Raw genomic sequence first — 14659 nt, forward strand, 5'->3', positions numbered from 1 at the left:
TATTGCAGTGTATTTTACCTAACTTTTATTTTGATAGGTAACATACTAAATAATATAGTTTGTTTGTAACAATTCGAAAAAATTATTTGTTCCATTTTTGCTACATTTGACAGTCGTTTGAAACCACTGGATGGTATAAATACCAACTAGACTTTCGTGAAAGCCATAATAAAATATAAAGCCGAATTTATATTGCACTTTAAGCAATTTGATAACGTCTCTGTGAATGGAATTATCAAAAAAGTGCAATATTGGCTTTTTCAATATCAGATACATAGATCACACGTATCTCTAGAGTCTAGATGAATAAGCCTCTTCTAAATTAAGACATTGTAAAGTTAATGCTTGTGGCTTAGAAAAAAATGAGTACACAAAAATATGTCAATGAATCGGCGTATATTTGACATTTGTTGTATAATTCGCGTTTTCACGCGTCATGATGATAAATACATATTACACGGGAATAATTTATAACGAAATTATTTTGGTAATGTTCCGAAAAAAAAATGTTACACAGAGCTTTTCACAAGCATTTTTATATTATTTGAGAAGTTACAAAATGATATACTAAAAAATGTGTTCTTAAAAATGTACAATAACTATAATTCAATAAATCTAAATCGCTACAGGACGTTCCTAAAATGTCATAAAATTATAATTGGCTTTTGTATTTGAAAATCAATCTTCATTTTAACATGCGGTTATTTAAAAATTCAAAAAAATCATAATTTTAATGAATCCGTCATTAATGGTGAAAAATTGTGAAAATAGAGTTTAGCACGTCTGGTAAATCAAACTTTGTATTCAAAGTGTCTGCATCAGTGGCGTTGTGTGGACTGTTACAGTGTTTAATTCGCAGGCACGTCGTCGGGACAACTATATCGGACGGCCATCACGTTGTTTAAGTGACGCCTGGTGACGGGTGAGGTAGAAGCGGTGGCCGTGGTCGGATGTACGGCGGTGCGCAGCCGGCACTGTTGCGGCGGCCACTGCAAACGGGCGGCCGCGGCGGCCATCCGCTTGTGGTGGACGCGTGCGTGCTTGGCCAGGTGGTCGGATCGCGAAAACCGCTTGGCGCACACGTCACACCCGTACGGCTTGATGCCCGAGTGCGACCGACAGTGCCGGGACAGCTCGTCGGATCGGGAAAAACGCCAAGTGCAGCCTGGCCACATGCACCCATACGGCTTCTCACCCGAATGCCTCCGCATGTGCACCTGTGAACGATAAAACGCACTCATTGTAATACAATAATAATTATACGATTGCAACTGGAGTTTGGGAAAGACCCGTTTTTACTATGTATATTTAAGCTCATTATTTAGGTTTTAGGCTTCTGACACTTAAGACAAATAATATATAGTTTTTTGTCATAATGATATGCTATACTATATACTAGTACATTATAACTTATTATCACTGCAATTGCGTGTGTTCAATTGTATTTATTAATTTAAGCTATTAAGTATTGATATTACATAGGTATCAAAAACAAATTAAAATTCTATCATAAGTTAGAATTGGTTAATTAATAGTTTTTATTTAACTCTCAATTCGATTAAGTAAAAAGAAAAATGAATCGACTATTTATTTACAAAAAACTTTTTAAACTTTTTAAATTTTTTTAGTCGACTTAATTAACTATATTCAATTGAACAATATCGTTGCGACCAGCCAAGTAGCTCATACACTATAAATCTATAAAATATGAAGTAACACGCACATGAAAATTTTATTGTAATGCTACCATGCAAATGAACAAAAAGCTTAAATGACCTAAATAATAAAATAATAACAATAATATTATATTGATTATGTTAAATATTTTAAGATATTGTTCTTCAATGCAGGTACGTATCTGTATTGCCTATACAGTACGCCGTGACTAACCTAACGGACTGGAATGACAGGTTAGGTACGATCTCTATTTTTAATCACTTCATTGGATGTTATTGTATTGATTATTATTATTATTATTATTTACTTGTAACAGTTTAAAAAAATATGATCAATCTTATCAATTATTTTGATAAAAGAAAACCATTTCTGTAACTATTTATGTTCAACGATTACACATTAAACCAACTTTCCTCTCAAAATGATTATAAAATAAAAATAAAAATGTATATTGCATATCAATTTCCACGTTTGAAAGTTTGAACAATTGCAGTTTGCTGGTATACCATTAGTCGCATTAAAAAATATATGGTCGACAATAATTTACCTTGAGGTGGGACGGTTTCAAGTATGTCTTGTCACAATTCGGATATGTGCACTCCAACACCTGTTTTACGTCACTCGGTTTGTCCTCTTGCCTCGGGCTTTCCGCATCTAGCAAATCCCCATTTCTGTCATCCTCGGCGGTCTCGCTTTCTTGGTCGTTGCACGGTAACAGTTCGTCGGTGGTCAGTGACAGCAATGTATCCAAACCAGGATCGTCCAAATACATCTTTGGGTCGTCCCAAAACGTTTTGCTGGGGTCAACGATGCAGAACTATAATTAATACAAAGAAACAAAAACTTTTTAAATCGATTCAAATCCGAAAACTAGCATCTGTTTGATGAATCTTGGTTTAAAATAGACCATTACGAATACGGTCCATTTATGATATATAGTATTATTATAATGTAATATCAATAAATATATGTCAATAAATATATGATACCTATACTTGATATTTTAGATTCTGAACGAAGTGAAGGATGTAATGATTTTACAATGATGTGTGTTTTTTTTTTGTTTTTTTTTTTTGTGTCTGTGTACAGCATAACTAGTCGAAATAATGCTTCGATTTCAAACTTTGGGGGTGGTTTCCGATGTAAAAGTGAAGATCCTTGGTGCATTATAGAGGTCAAAAGTAAACATTTTCCAACATTTTTCAAAAAAATCGAGAAAAACAAAAAAAAAAATGACAGAAAAACGGGAATTTTTACGCAAAATCAGTTTTCGACCAAATCGATTTTTTTATATGGTTGTAAATTCAAAAACTAATCACTGTAAATACTTTAAATTTGCACCAAATGTTTATGGTAGTGCTATCTATATACAGTTTAATTTTCAAAAATGTTTGACTTTTTTTGAGTTATTTATAGACCACTGAAATTTTCGACTTTTTTGAGAATTTTTTTTTGAAGTGTCGGTAAAAAAATGTTGGACGACCAAAAAACTTGAAAATTTAATACAAGGTTCCTTATGAGTTGTTCTTATTGTAGCTAAAAAAAATAAAAAGTCGTAAGTCACGATTTTCTTAATAAGCGTTTATAGTTCAAAATTTTACGAAATCTGTCGAAAACGTGAAAATTTGCAAGTAATTTTGAAATTGAAAAATCATAAAATTTTTTGCGTTTATAACTAAGGATTAAAAATACAACACTAAGTTTTCCATAAGTTTTCCTTTAAGTAGCTATAGAGAAAACTCGATGCATCATTATAGGAAAAATTTTAAGTGCGTTTGAATTTTAAATTTTTACGAAATAGCGTACCGATAACGATTTATCCTGAAACGATTTTAAATATTTGTTATTATTCAAAAAGTATAAGTCCTAGATACTTGAAAATTTTACCAGTTATTAGGATTGGCATTTTCTTTACATGATTTCATTTTCAAAATATTTTGACTTTTTTTGAGATATTTATAGACAACTGAAATTTTCAATTTTTTTGAAGTGTCGAAAAAATTTTTTTTGGCCCTACCAAATACTTGAAAATTTAATACGAAGTTTCTCATAAGTTATTATTATAGTGATTAAAAAATTATAAGAATACATAGGCACAATTTTTTTTATTAGTATTTGAAGTTCAAATTATTGACTTAATACATAAAAATTACGGCAATTTTCAAATTATCTTAGATCGAAATTCATAAAAGTTTTTCTTTTTAATTCTAAGATTTGAGAACTTAATACAAGGCTCATAATATATTTTTACAATAGCAGTTGAAAAATAAAATAAATGTATAGCCACAATTTTTTTTTTACATGTATTCAAATTTTAATTTTGACAACGGGAATTACCCGTTTCCGCCAAAATTTGGAATGACCGATTCCGCCATCGCCCGTTTCCGCCAATTTAAAAAAAGGTTCGATTCCCGTTTCCGCCAATTTACCTGCTATTCACTTATTCATAATTAATATACACAACATTTTGTCATAGTTCTAATAAATATAATAATAAAGTAACAATCACTTATTCATAATTAGTATACACAATATTTTGTCATAGTTTTAAAAAATATAATAATAAAGTAAAAATCACGTATTCATAATTAATATACACAATATTTTGTCATAGTTTTAATAAATATAATAATAATACAAAAATACATATAATATTTTGATATTTTGTCAAACCTAATTTTAAGAAATACAGTAATTGAAATAATTTCAAAAGTCATAATATTGTAAAATGTGATAGGACTAATAAGGCTATAACTGATTTAAAAAATAAACTAATATCGCGTTATTCGTATGTAAAGAGTGTTGCATTTAATTATATTAAATAAATTAACAAAATATTATGACTTTTTAATTATTTCAATTACTGTATTTCTTAAAATTAGATTTGACAAAATATCAAAATATTATATGTATTTATGAAAATATCACTTTATTATTATTATTATATTTATTAAAACTATGACAAAATATTGTGTATATTAATTATGAATAAGTGATTTTTACTTTATTATTATATTTATTAAAACTATGACAAAATATTATGTATATTAATTATGAATAAGTGATTTTTACTTTATTATTATATTTATCAAAACTATGACAAAATATTATGTATTTATTATTTGATTTATTAGTTATTTATATATTTTTCAATATTTAATGTTATCAATTATCATATTATAAACCATGTACCTACAATCATTTCTAGTTAAAAGTTAAATACACCTTAAAATAATAGGAATAATACTCCAATGAATACGGAATATATTATAATAATTTTATAATTCATAATATTGTTTGTATTTATATCTAAGGTTATAAAATTTAACACCAAGTTTTCCATAAGTTTTGCTTCAAATAGCTATAGAGAAAATTTGAAGTGTCATTATAGGAAAAATGTTTTGAGCGTTTGAGTTTTAAATTTTTATGAAATGGCGTAATGATAACGATTTATCCTCAAACCAGGTATTCGTATATCTATGATAATATAAGGTATTATGAATTATGATAACTACATGATAACTACACTAATTGATTAACTATGCCTTATGCAAAATGCGACTTAATTGAAAAATAAAATATTTATTTCAAAATAGAATATATGACAATATTTAAATATGATATATTATCCTAGACTGACAAATCATCTCCGTTCAGAATCGTTTTTCGTATACAATGATACCTATCATTGCATTCAAATTTAATCCCATCCATTACAGTAACCTACTGTACAGCACAGCGACATCCATGACTTACCCGCTTTTTTAAAATGTGCACGTTAATAATACTAGTTTAAATTTATTTTTATCTTCAGAATATATCTAGCATAATATCTATTATTGTGATAGCTCCACTGAATTTATTAGTTGACTTTTTAAAAATCATCAATAATTAAGTTAAGATAAAAGTATTTTAAAATAATGTATTGTTTTATTTTAATTATTTTTTTTACTGTCAGTTTTGTACAATAATTTTCAAAAACATATCTATATGCTTTACAATTAGAATGATCGAATAGGTAATATGGACAGCTAAAATTATAATATAATAATAAAATCTACTATAATTTCATAATACAAAAAAAAAATTGAAAAATCAAGGGAAGCTAAATGCTTTCACCTGCTACTATACTGGAAACTTATCTGTGGTCTCCATCTCTAAAACAAAAAGAAAAAACTTAACTCTTGCCTACACTTTATCAAACCTCTTTTAAAATCGAATATGAGGTTGTCATATCATTTACTTTTAGATAAAAATCTTCTTCATCCAATATGATCCTATGGAATTGCGCTCTGGGTCACAGCTAAATCTCTTCAATCTCCACACGTAGCATTATTGAGAAATTAGATGAAGAACTTGAAATTGTATTAGAAATCATTCTCCAAAATAAACACCTATCTATAAATAGTGGCACTCTCAGATATTTAATCAAAAATTTCTCAAACAAAAATATCAACATTGTAAACAAGCTGGATCAAATGCAATCGATCTACATAAATTGATCGAACAAAACAGACCCAATTTGAGCCTACTCCTATTACATCATTCATTCAATGGAATATCAACGGTTTCTATAAACGTCCTGTCAGCATGTACCGCATCATCTACGACCTCCAACCGGCAATATTACGTTTTAAAGATACCAACCTAAAGAACAATCACTCTGTAACTATCAAAAATTATAGAAGATACTTCCAAAACAGAAATCAGACCCTTAGAGCAAGCGAAGGAGTAGCCACTTTTCATTAAAGACACGTAAATATTCCAATTATCTCTGAACACGAAGTAATCGTTACTCTAGTCAAATTTCATAGACCTTTAAGTATAATATTATGCAACATGCACATTCCAGATAACAACATTTTCACTAAAAAACATCAACCACCAGCTACCCAAACCTTTCATCCTTTTGGCCAACTTTTATAGTAGAAATACCCGATGAGGGTGTACTGATAATGGTTAACGGAAACAAATGATTAAAAATAATTTTTAAAAGATTAAACACTCATCCAACTGAACAATAGCGATCCTAATAGACACAATGCTTCAAATGGAAACTTCTATACAATTGATCTATCAATCACAAATACTAAATCCACAACATTATTTGACTGACAAGTATTCACTGCATATTAAATAGTGACAGTGGCCATAATGGCCTAACTTAACCAATAATCATGTTAATTCAAAAAAACCGTCTACCAAATGGAATCTTAAAACCGCAAACTAGGACCTCTTCTCAAGAAAAATCGAATATCAATTAACCTAAACCCTTTTAATTTAAATACAAATTGCAACCGATTTTAAATAGGCTCAACAGTCACAAAATGTACAAACGTCATTCTAGATACATCTAACTTATCGATTGGACTAAATTCATATCGAAACACTAAAGAAATAGTCCCGTGGTTTAAAATTTATTAGAACAAAAGTTATTCCAAAAGTCAGTTCTATCTGTTACACCCTGTATAAAACTAAATCTTACATATATCACATTCAGTTAAAAAAACCCAGAGCTATACCACATTTTATCACAAGAAAAAAAGCAAAACTATCTAGACAACATTTTACTTCAAGTATAAAACATAAAATTCCTTCAAATATCATATGGAACAAAATAAATTCCATTAGAGGCAATAAATACAACACCATATCTGACACTCTTCTATACAATCAAAAAATAATAATATCAACACAAAATTCCACCGAATCGTTCGCAAACTTTTTTCATAAAAACAATAGTGACAAAAACTACAATTCCGACATCATCAACCTCTGAAACCTTAACCCTGATATTCCCGTATCAACTTTCAACCAAAATCATGAAGACTTCAGCAAATATCTTGATAAATCAGAACTACTTACAGAACTTCAAAGCTGCAATAGTAAAAGTCCTGGACCAAAAAACATTCCATTCATTTTTATAGAAATCTATCACTAATTGAACTGAAACTATTCTTCTCCAAATATATAATATCATATTAACCCAGAAGATTTTGTTTCATGTTGTCTTCAAGACTTAGATGTTACATTAAAATTAGAATAAATCACTTCTACAATAAATTAAGTAAATAACGTAAGTATTAACTAACAACAACTTAACTATTACAACGCTGAGAGATTAATGCGTAACAAAAAAAAAAAAATAATAATAATGATAATATTATATCATTTCACCTATCACACAGATTTTTCTATGCCAATAGCGCAAAGAAAACATAATACCTATCCCCAAACCGACAAAAGCAAATTCAACATCAAAAACTACAGAACGATATCATTGATTAGTACTATAAGCTAATTAATTGAAAAAATAATAAGCAAACGCCTAATATGGTTCCTAGAACCATCCAAATTCATCTCCTAAGAACAATGCGGCTTTCGAAAGAAATCACTCAACAATAAATGCTTTCTATCTATGTTACATACGGACATTTTCTCAGCGTTCAATTGCATCCAACACCTAATAACAATAATAACATTGGACATCTCAAAAGCGTATGGCACTTTCTGGAAAAAAAAGCACTAACAATAAAAATTATAAAATAACAATAAAAACTCACTCGTGAAAAATTAACGACAACCTCCTCAACTTTATGAAAAAATGTTCTAACAGACCGAGCATTTAATGTAAAAATCTACGATAAGATTTCATCTACTCACTCCATTGATAATCGACTCCCTCAAGGGTCTGTACTCTGTATCATATTTTTTCTGGTAGCCATAAATGACATTTGCCAAAGCTCTCCCAATCTTGTAAAATGTATATTTGCTGTATATTGATAGATATAATAATCTATATTTCGCTGACGACTGTGACATCTACTGCAGTGGGTCACAAATTAAAACAACCACCCACATTTTTCCACAAGCACTTCCAATTCAGCTTCAGCTTTTCCCTCACAAAAACTCAATGCATTATCTTCAACAAAAAAAAACTATCCTAAACCAACAATAAACTTCATGAATACTCAACTTTCTTTTGAAAATAGTATCCGCATCGACGCATCCTGGTCTCACTTTCGACTACAAACTTACTTGGTGACCTCATCTGAAAAAGACTAAAAACCGAATGTCAATCGAGATTAAAGGCGATCAAAATACACAGAGAGAGCAACTGGGGATCTGACACAAAGTGTCTTATCACAATCTATAAAGTACTTAACTCCCATTGATTGACTATGGAGATTTCACATAAAATTCAGCAAAAAAAAAGACCTAAATACTCTGGATCCTATCCACAATCAAGGCATTCGCTTGGCCATTGGATCCTTCTGGACGAGTCATGTAGACAGACAGTATACTCTTTTATGCAGAATAGCCCTTCATACACTTTGGACGCCATAATCACATTCTAAAATATGTGACTAAAATTAAAAATCTGACCCATCATAATATATTACCCTCCCGAAGTAGAATACTCGAAAACTTCAAAATAATCAGCGATAACTTAGATTTTCAATCACAATCTCTAAATGATATTTGGCCGCCCTTCCCTCCATGGCTTTGGCATAGGCGGAAATTAGGGGGGTACCCCCCCCCCCCCCCCAAAAAAAAAAATTTCTTTTTGTCAGGTTACATGTGAAATTTGATTTTATTTGAATATAGTTTTTTTTTAGTTAATTTAGCCCTCCAGATAATTCTATGGATTTCCACATATGGGCTTTGGTCGCTAAAAACATGGTGTCGTGATATACTAACCTCAACCACCACATGTCATGAAGTTCCATCAATGGATGACCTCTTCACTCAAACCATCTGTCTGAATTGATTTAAATAATTTTAGTTTAATTTAACTAATAACTGTTTATTGATTTATCCTATATTATTTTGTCTTTTATATTTTAATTATTTAATCATTTGTGCTTATTGTAGATCAAGGGTCAGCAAGTAATTTCTAATAGAATCCGGATGATTAAAATATTATATTGAATAAATGAGGTTTAAATGAAAAAATTTTGTCAAATCTTTATATTTTTATAATAGCTATATGAAGACAAAAAAAATTAAGACATGTTGACGGTCCAGTTTTCTGCCTCCCACGGCCAGGATTCGGACCGCAGTCCGCTAATCTCCGACCATTGTTGAAGATCATTACTTTACAAATTCTACAATTTTCTAATTCACTATGTACAATACTTTTAAACACAAATAAACAAATATAGGTTTAATAGTTTTGTATTGATACAAACATACAATTGATTGCCTTAACTTACACCACAGCTTATGTGTAATAAAAAATTATTGTAGAGCGCACTCTTGACATAATATAGTGATTAGTTAAGTCATTATTTTAAAATATTGTAAGCTGCACAATCACTCCCTTGATGGAGGTTCCAAAAAAATCACGTAAGAATTAACTTTACAATTTTTGAGCTAATTATATTGTTTGTTGTCTATACTAATTTATAATTTAACGTTCTTAACTTTTATTTGACTTATTGAACTTCATAATTTATGGCTCTATTAAAAAATCATGTAAATACTTCTATCATAAATAATGTTTTTAAATAACTATAATATCATTTTATGAAGGATCTTGAAGTTTTTAATTTTCATTCTCTCTGACCTAATGAAAAGTAATTATCTACAGTGATAATAAAAAAATTAAAATTAAAATAAAATAAAATTTTAAATGTCTATGTCTAAAAATAGCTTATACAAAGAAACGTAATGATACCATTTACTTTTAGAAGATATTAATACAAACATTTAATGAGCATTTTTACTATCTGCGGTAATTTATTTTTTTAACTACAACACAATCAAAATAATCGTTTAATGATAAATTTTTGTAGAAATTAAAAAATATTGAAAATACTGAAGTGTACCTATAATGTAGATTATATAATATACTATAACAACAATTTTTATACCTAGATGTTTGAATTTCAAAACTTGACAAATTTAATACACAAATGAAAAATAACATTATTAGTTTTTTAAAAACAATGGTAATAATAATTTTGATCATTGCAACTTTTCATCATAACGTAATATATTATTTTTCTCTATGTAGCAAAATTTAAAAAATATTTAGACTAATTTTCAGATTTATACCATAAATATATATATTTATTACATTATACTGTACATTGGAATCAGTTGAAAGATAATAATAATATTTCAGTAATATGATATTATTGTATAATAATTAAAAATATAATACATTTTGCAATAATTAGTTCAAATGACACATGCAATATATGATTATTTTGAAATTGATCTCATTCACTAAGGTGACTAATTCAATAATGTCGACAAGTTATATACTCGAAACGTTCTTCAGAGTGACCTTTTCGGTTTATTGACAATATTTCTGCTACATTTGTTTTAAATGAGTAATTTTTACCTAACTTGATATCATAAATATTATATTATACGTATTATCATCTTACTTACGTCCAATAGTACCATTTTTGCGACTCCGTGACTCTGCATGTACCTACTGCAATTCCGTTGCCCGCCGTGTCAACACTTCACAACGACAGATGACACCACAGTCCGGTTACTGGTGAAAAAATATAAATTTTTTTAACAATCATTTCAACTATTAGAAAATAAAATAAACACATACGCATAGTTCCCAAGGGAGTTGCTCGTGCCATGTCTGATGTTGGCACGGTTCAGATAAAAGCAGATCGAGCACAGCTTACCCGCTACACGTGTATACCACATCATTTCCCTTATCTGGACTCTAGAGTCCTGCACGATAAACCACATATGTATATAAAAGTACAAAATATATAATTGAAAGGGTGAAGTTTTTCGTCGTAAGCTCTTCTGGACGTTAAACAATAGAAAATAAAACCATTGAGGAAAAACCTCGGAGTGAGCTCTACGAAATGATTGTGGTATTTTTACAAACGGTTCCGTTTTGTGTAGAAAGTTATAGATGTATTTCTGAACATGATGAGCTAACGAGTTGAATCAACTTTTTATCTAACTTTTTTACAATATTTAATTTTTGTTTACATAACCTATAACTTGATTGATATTAAATCAACAAATTACATGTTATTTTCATTCAAATCTTAGTTACGTTTATTTATAAATAATAAAATAATACAATAATAATTGATGATTCATAAGCATATAATATCTTTGATATTAAATAAAAATTTGATTCGTAAATTTTCTTCTTATTGTTGCTTTTAGTCAGAATTGTTTCATGAAATAACCTTTTTTGGTACCAATCGGAAATTTAGGGAAAAACATCTTATTAATAATGAATTATTACAAAAATCAATAGGTACATTTATCATTAAGTATAATTCTCAAAAGAACTATGCTAAACAATATTTTTTTTATAAAAAAGTAAAATATTTATCATTTAATAGTTACAGTAAAATATGTATAATTGTCTAAATTCAACGATATTTGTTATTTTAAAATAATAAACTTAACCTTACTGAAGTAAATAAAATTGTTAGTTCTCAAACAACTTTAACTTGGCTTAGTTAAAAAAAATTAGTCAACTATATATTAACTTAAAAGTCTTTTCAAACTATTATCTATCACTTAACTTATTTTTATTAATAAATATCGTTAACTTAACTATCCCTTGAATGGATAAAATAAATGAACAAGATATTATATCGAATTTCTTAATATTGTATCATTATGCAGGTAATGACGTAGATGACTACCTATGAGTTAAGGGTGATATTGATACGAACAGCTAGGTACCTATCTATATTCTATAATTATCATAAACTTCAAAAACTAGTTTTAAATTTAAAGATTTATGTATGTATATGTAATAGGTATTAGGTACTCATGCAAATGTGGAGTCATATTATTTGTCAAGGAACTTACTAATGGAATTTCGATTAGGTAATGACAATGATTGATTTACAAGTTACATACTGAATTTTTCCAAGTAAATTTCAATTTAAAGAAATTAAAACAGAATATCTTTAAAACATTGTAGGTATTATGTATATATATATTTTACAAATGTATATGTGTCTAAGTTAAATTGTCTGCATACATTAAACAACAAAATATTATTAGTTTTATGAAACATTTGTTAGAAATAAAATAAAATGAACTTGTAAATAAAATTTGAGAAATAAATATTTTATTATTTTCCCTGGTTTTTTTTCATACCAATTATTGTATTCAGAATACTATAATAGCGGGTTTAAAAGAAAGCTCAAAAATGTCAAAAGTCTAATATATTTATTTATTCAAAATAATTATTTTATTTCAGTTGCGATGTAATTTTTGATTTTCATATATCTCATACTATTTTATATATACTATATACATTAATTCGATTCTAACAAAAAAATAAAATAAAAGTACGCGTTTATAATATTTACATTTATTAGGAAAAACTAAAAAAATATAAAGCTCTAATTCAAATTTCAGAGCAAATGAATAATCCATCTGGGCATTTCGGCGCGGCTAACCTAACTATACCTAGTCTTATGTTTTCGTAATATTTTTTTTTTAAAATAAAATTATGAAAAATAACCGTAATCGTCAATAGTACAATCCAGTCAAATATAGCTGTTATTGTGTAACGCAAAAACCGATTAAATAGGTAAGATAAAGGTAGGTACCAGCAGTTAAGATAAAGCGATGAATCGACCGTCTGACCGTAGACGTGTAGAGTATTAACTGTAGTTTGTAAGTCAGTCATAGTCGAATAGTCGATCAGTAATATTCAGTATAAAAATTTCTTATTAAGATGTCAAATATACTATCAAATCGTGGACGTGAAATTTTACCGAAAGACGGTTTCATGTATGTCTTCGATAAATTTAATTTTAATAATACAATTAAATACAAATTTAAGACCTAATTTAAAACCTAAATCAATTTCATGCGATTTCGAACAAGCGGCCATAAAATCAATAAAAAAAAGCATTTTCTGATGTTAAAATATATGGGTGTTTATTTCATTTGTCGAAAAATTTTAAAAAACAAGTTGGTGTATTAAATCTCACAACTCGATACAATAATGACGCTGATTTTTCTATATCAGTTAAAATGATAATTTCATTAGCTTTTGTAAGATTAGAAGACCTTGATTTTGCAGTTGATTCACTGGCTCAACATCTCGATGAAGAATTAAATGACTTATTAGAATGGTTCGAAGATAATTATATAGGTCGAACTAACCGTAATGGTCGGGGAAGAAGAAATGCGCGTTTTCCTCCAGAAATTTGGAATCTATATGATAGAGTCTTAAATTCTGAAAATAGGACAAATAATCATGCTGAGGCAGCAAATAGGAGATTAAATATTAAAATGGGAGTGTGTGGCCCAACAATTTGGACATTTATAAATTGCTTGAGAAGGGTTCAAACAGGCCACGATGTTGTTATAGCGCAACTAACTGCTGGAGGGAGTCCCCCTAAAAAATTAAAAAAATACACTGACCTAAATTACCGATTAAATAAAATAGTAAGCGAATATAATATAAGAAATTGCATTGAGTATTTAAAAGGAATCGCTCATAATATTTCTTTAAAATAAATTTCAATTGTATATTATTAACATTTTATTTATATTAATTCATTTTTTTTCTAATTCATTTATCTAACATTATATTATCAACATTATATTTATTTGTATTTTTTAAGATTGTAATATTGGAATAATATATTTATTTGTATTTTTAAAATTGTAATATTGGAATAATGATATAGGTAATATTATTTATTTTGTATTTTTTAAATTGTATATTAATACCTGCGGCGCCGAAATTTCCTCGCGCCGAAATGCCCAGCGCCGATTTGTGTTCGCGCCGAAATAGCCGTGCCGAAACGGCCCGAAATGTCCGATTCCCGCTGAAATATTATTGTGGAGTAAATGTTTTGCAATGTCGAACTGGTAAATGACGATGACAAAATGTTTGACTAAATGCATACTTTCCAAACAAAGTACCTATATATCTTACGTATTAGATTTATTTAATTATCCTGTAATATCTTAATAGATTCATCTATGACAAATGGACAAAGCCGAC

The 14659-nt window shown here is 28.6% G+C and overlaps 2 protein-coding genes across 3 annotated transcripts; one reads left to right on the forward strand and one right to left on the reverse strand.

Moving 5' to 3' along the window:
• Positions 1 to 377: 377 nt before the first annotated feature.
• LOC107173656 (uncharacterized) lies at positions 378 to 11185 on the reverse strand. 2 transcript variants are annotated; one of them, XM_089216189.1, is made up of 3 exons: positions 11080 to 11185; positions 2225 to 2494; positions 378 to 1217 (listed from the first exon to the last, which is right to left on the reverse strand). In XM_089216189.1, the coding sequence occupies exons 1-3, from the start codon at positions 11116 to 11118 to the stop codon at positions 849 to 851; spliced, it is 678 nt and encodes a 225-aa protein (XP_089072315.1). In that variant the 5' UTR covers positions 11119 to 11185; the 3' UTR covers positions 378 to 848. The 2 variants fall into 2 exon arrangements, with proteins under 2 accessions (XP_089072315.1, XP_089072316.1); XM_089216190.1 differs by having other exon boundaries at positions 11076 to 11179.
• Positions 11186 to 13472: 2287 nt separating this feature from the next.
• Positions 13473 to 14166, forward strand: LOC149060677 (uncharacterized). Its single transcript, XM_089230157.1, has one exon. It carries the CDS (start codon positions 13678 to 13680, stop codon positions 14164 to 14166), a length of 489 nt encoding a protein of 162 aa, XP_089086283.1. The 5' UTR covers positions 13473 to 13677.
• Positions 14167 to 14659: the final 493 nt, after the last annotated feature.

The sequence above is a fragment of the Diuraphis noxia genome, unplaced genomic scaffold (assembly GCF_037042655.1).
Source record: "Diuraphis noxia isolate RWA-SAM2 unplaced genomic scaffold, SU_Dnox_SAM2 contig0001, whole genome shotgun sequence".
Taxonomy (NCBI): Eukaryota; Metazoa; Arthropoda; class Insecta; order Hemiptera; family Aphididae; genus Diuraphis; species Diuraphis noxia.

What these genes read in the sequence shown, in the direction of transcription:
- LOC107173656 (XM_089216189.1), bottom strand. Translation starts at nt 11,118, where the DNA reads ATGCAGAGTCACGGAGTCGCAAAAATGGTACTATTGGAC. An exon ending in CAAAAATGGTACTATTGGAC is followed by an intron (nt 2,495 to 11,079) that starts GTAAGTAAGATG and finishes TATTAATTATAG; the next exon opens with TTCTGCATCGTTGACCCCAG. An exon ending in TGAAACCGTCCCACCTCAAG is followed by an intron (nt 1,218 to 2,224) that starts GTAAATTATTGT and finishes TATCGTTCACAG; the next exon opens with GTGCACATGCGGAGGCATTC.
- LOC149060677 (XM_089230157.1), top strand. Translation starts at nt 13,678, where the DNA reads ATGATAATTTCATTAGCTTTTGTAAGATTAGAAGACCTTGATTTTGCA.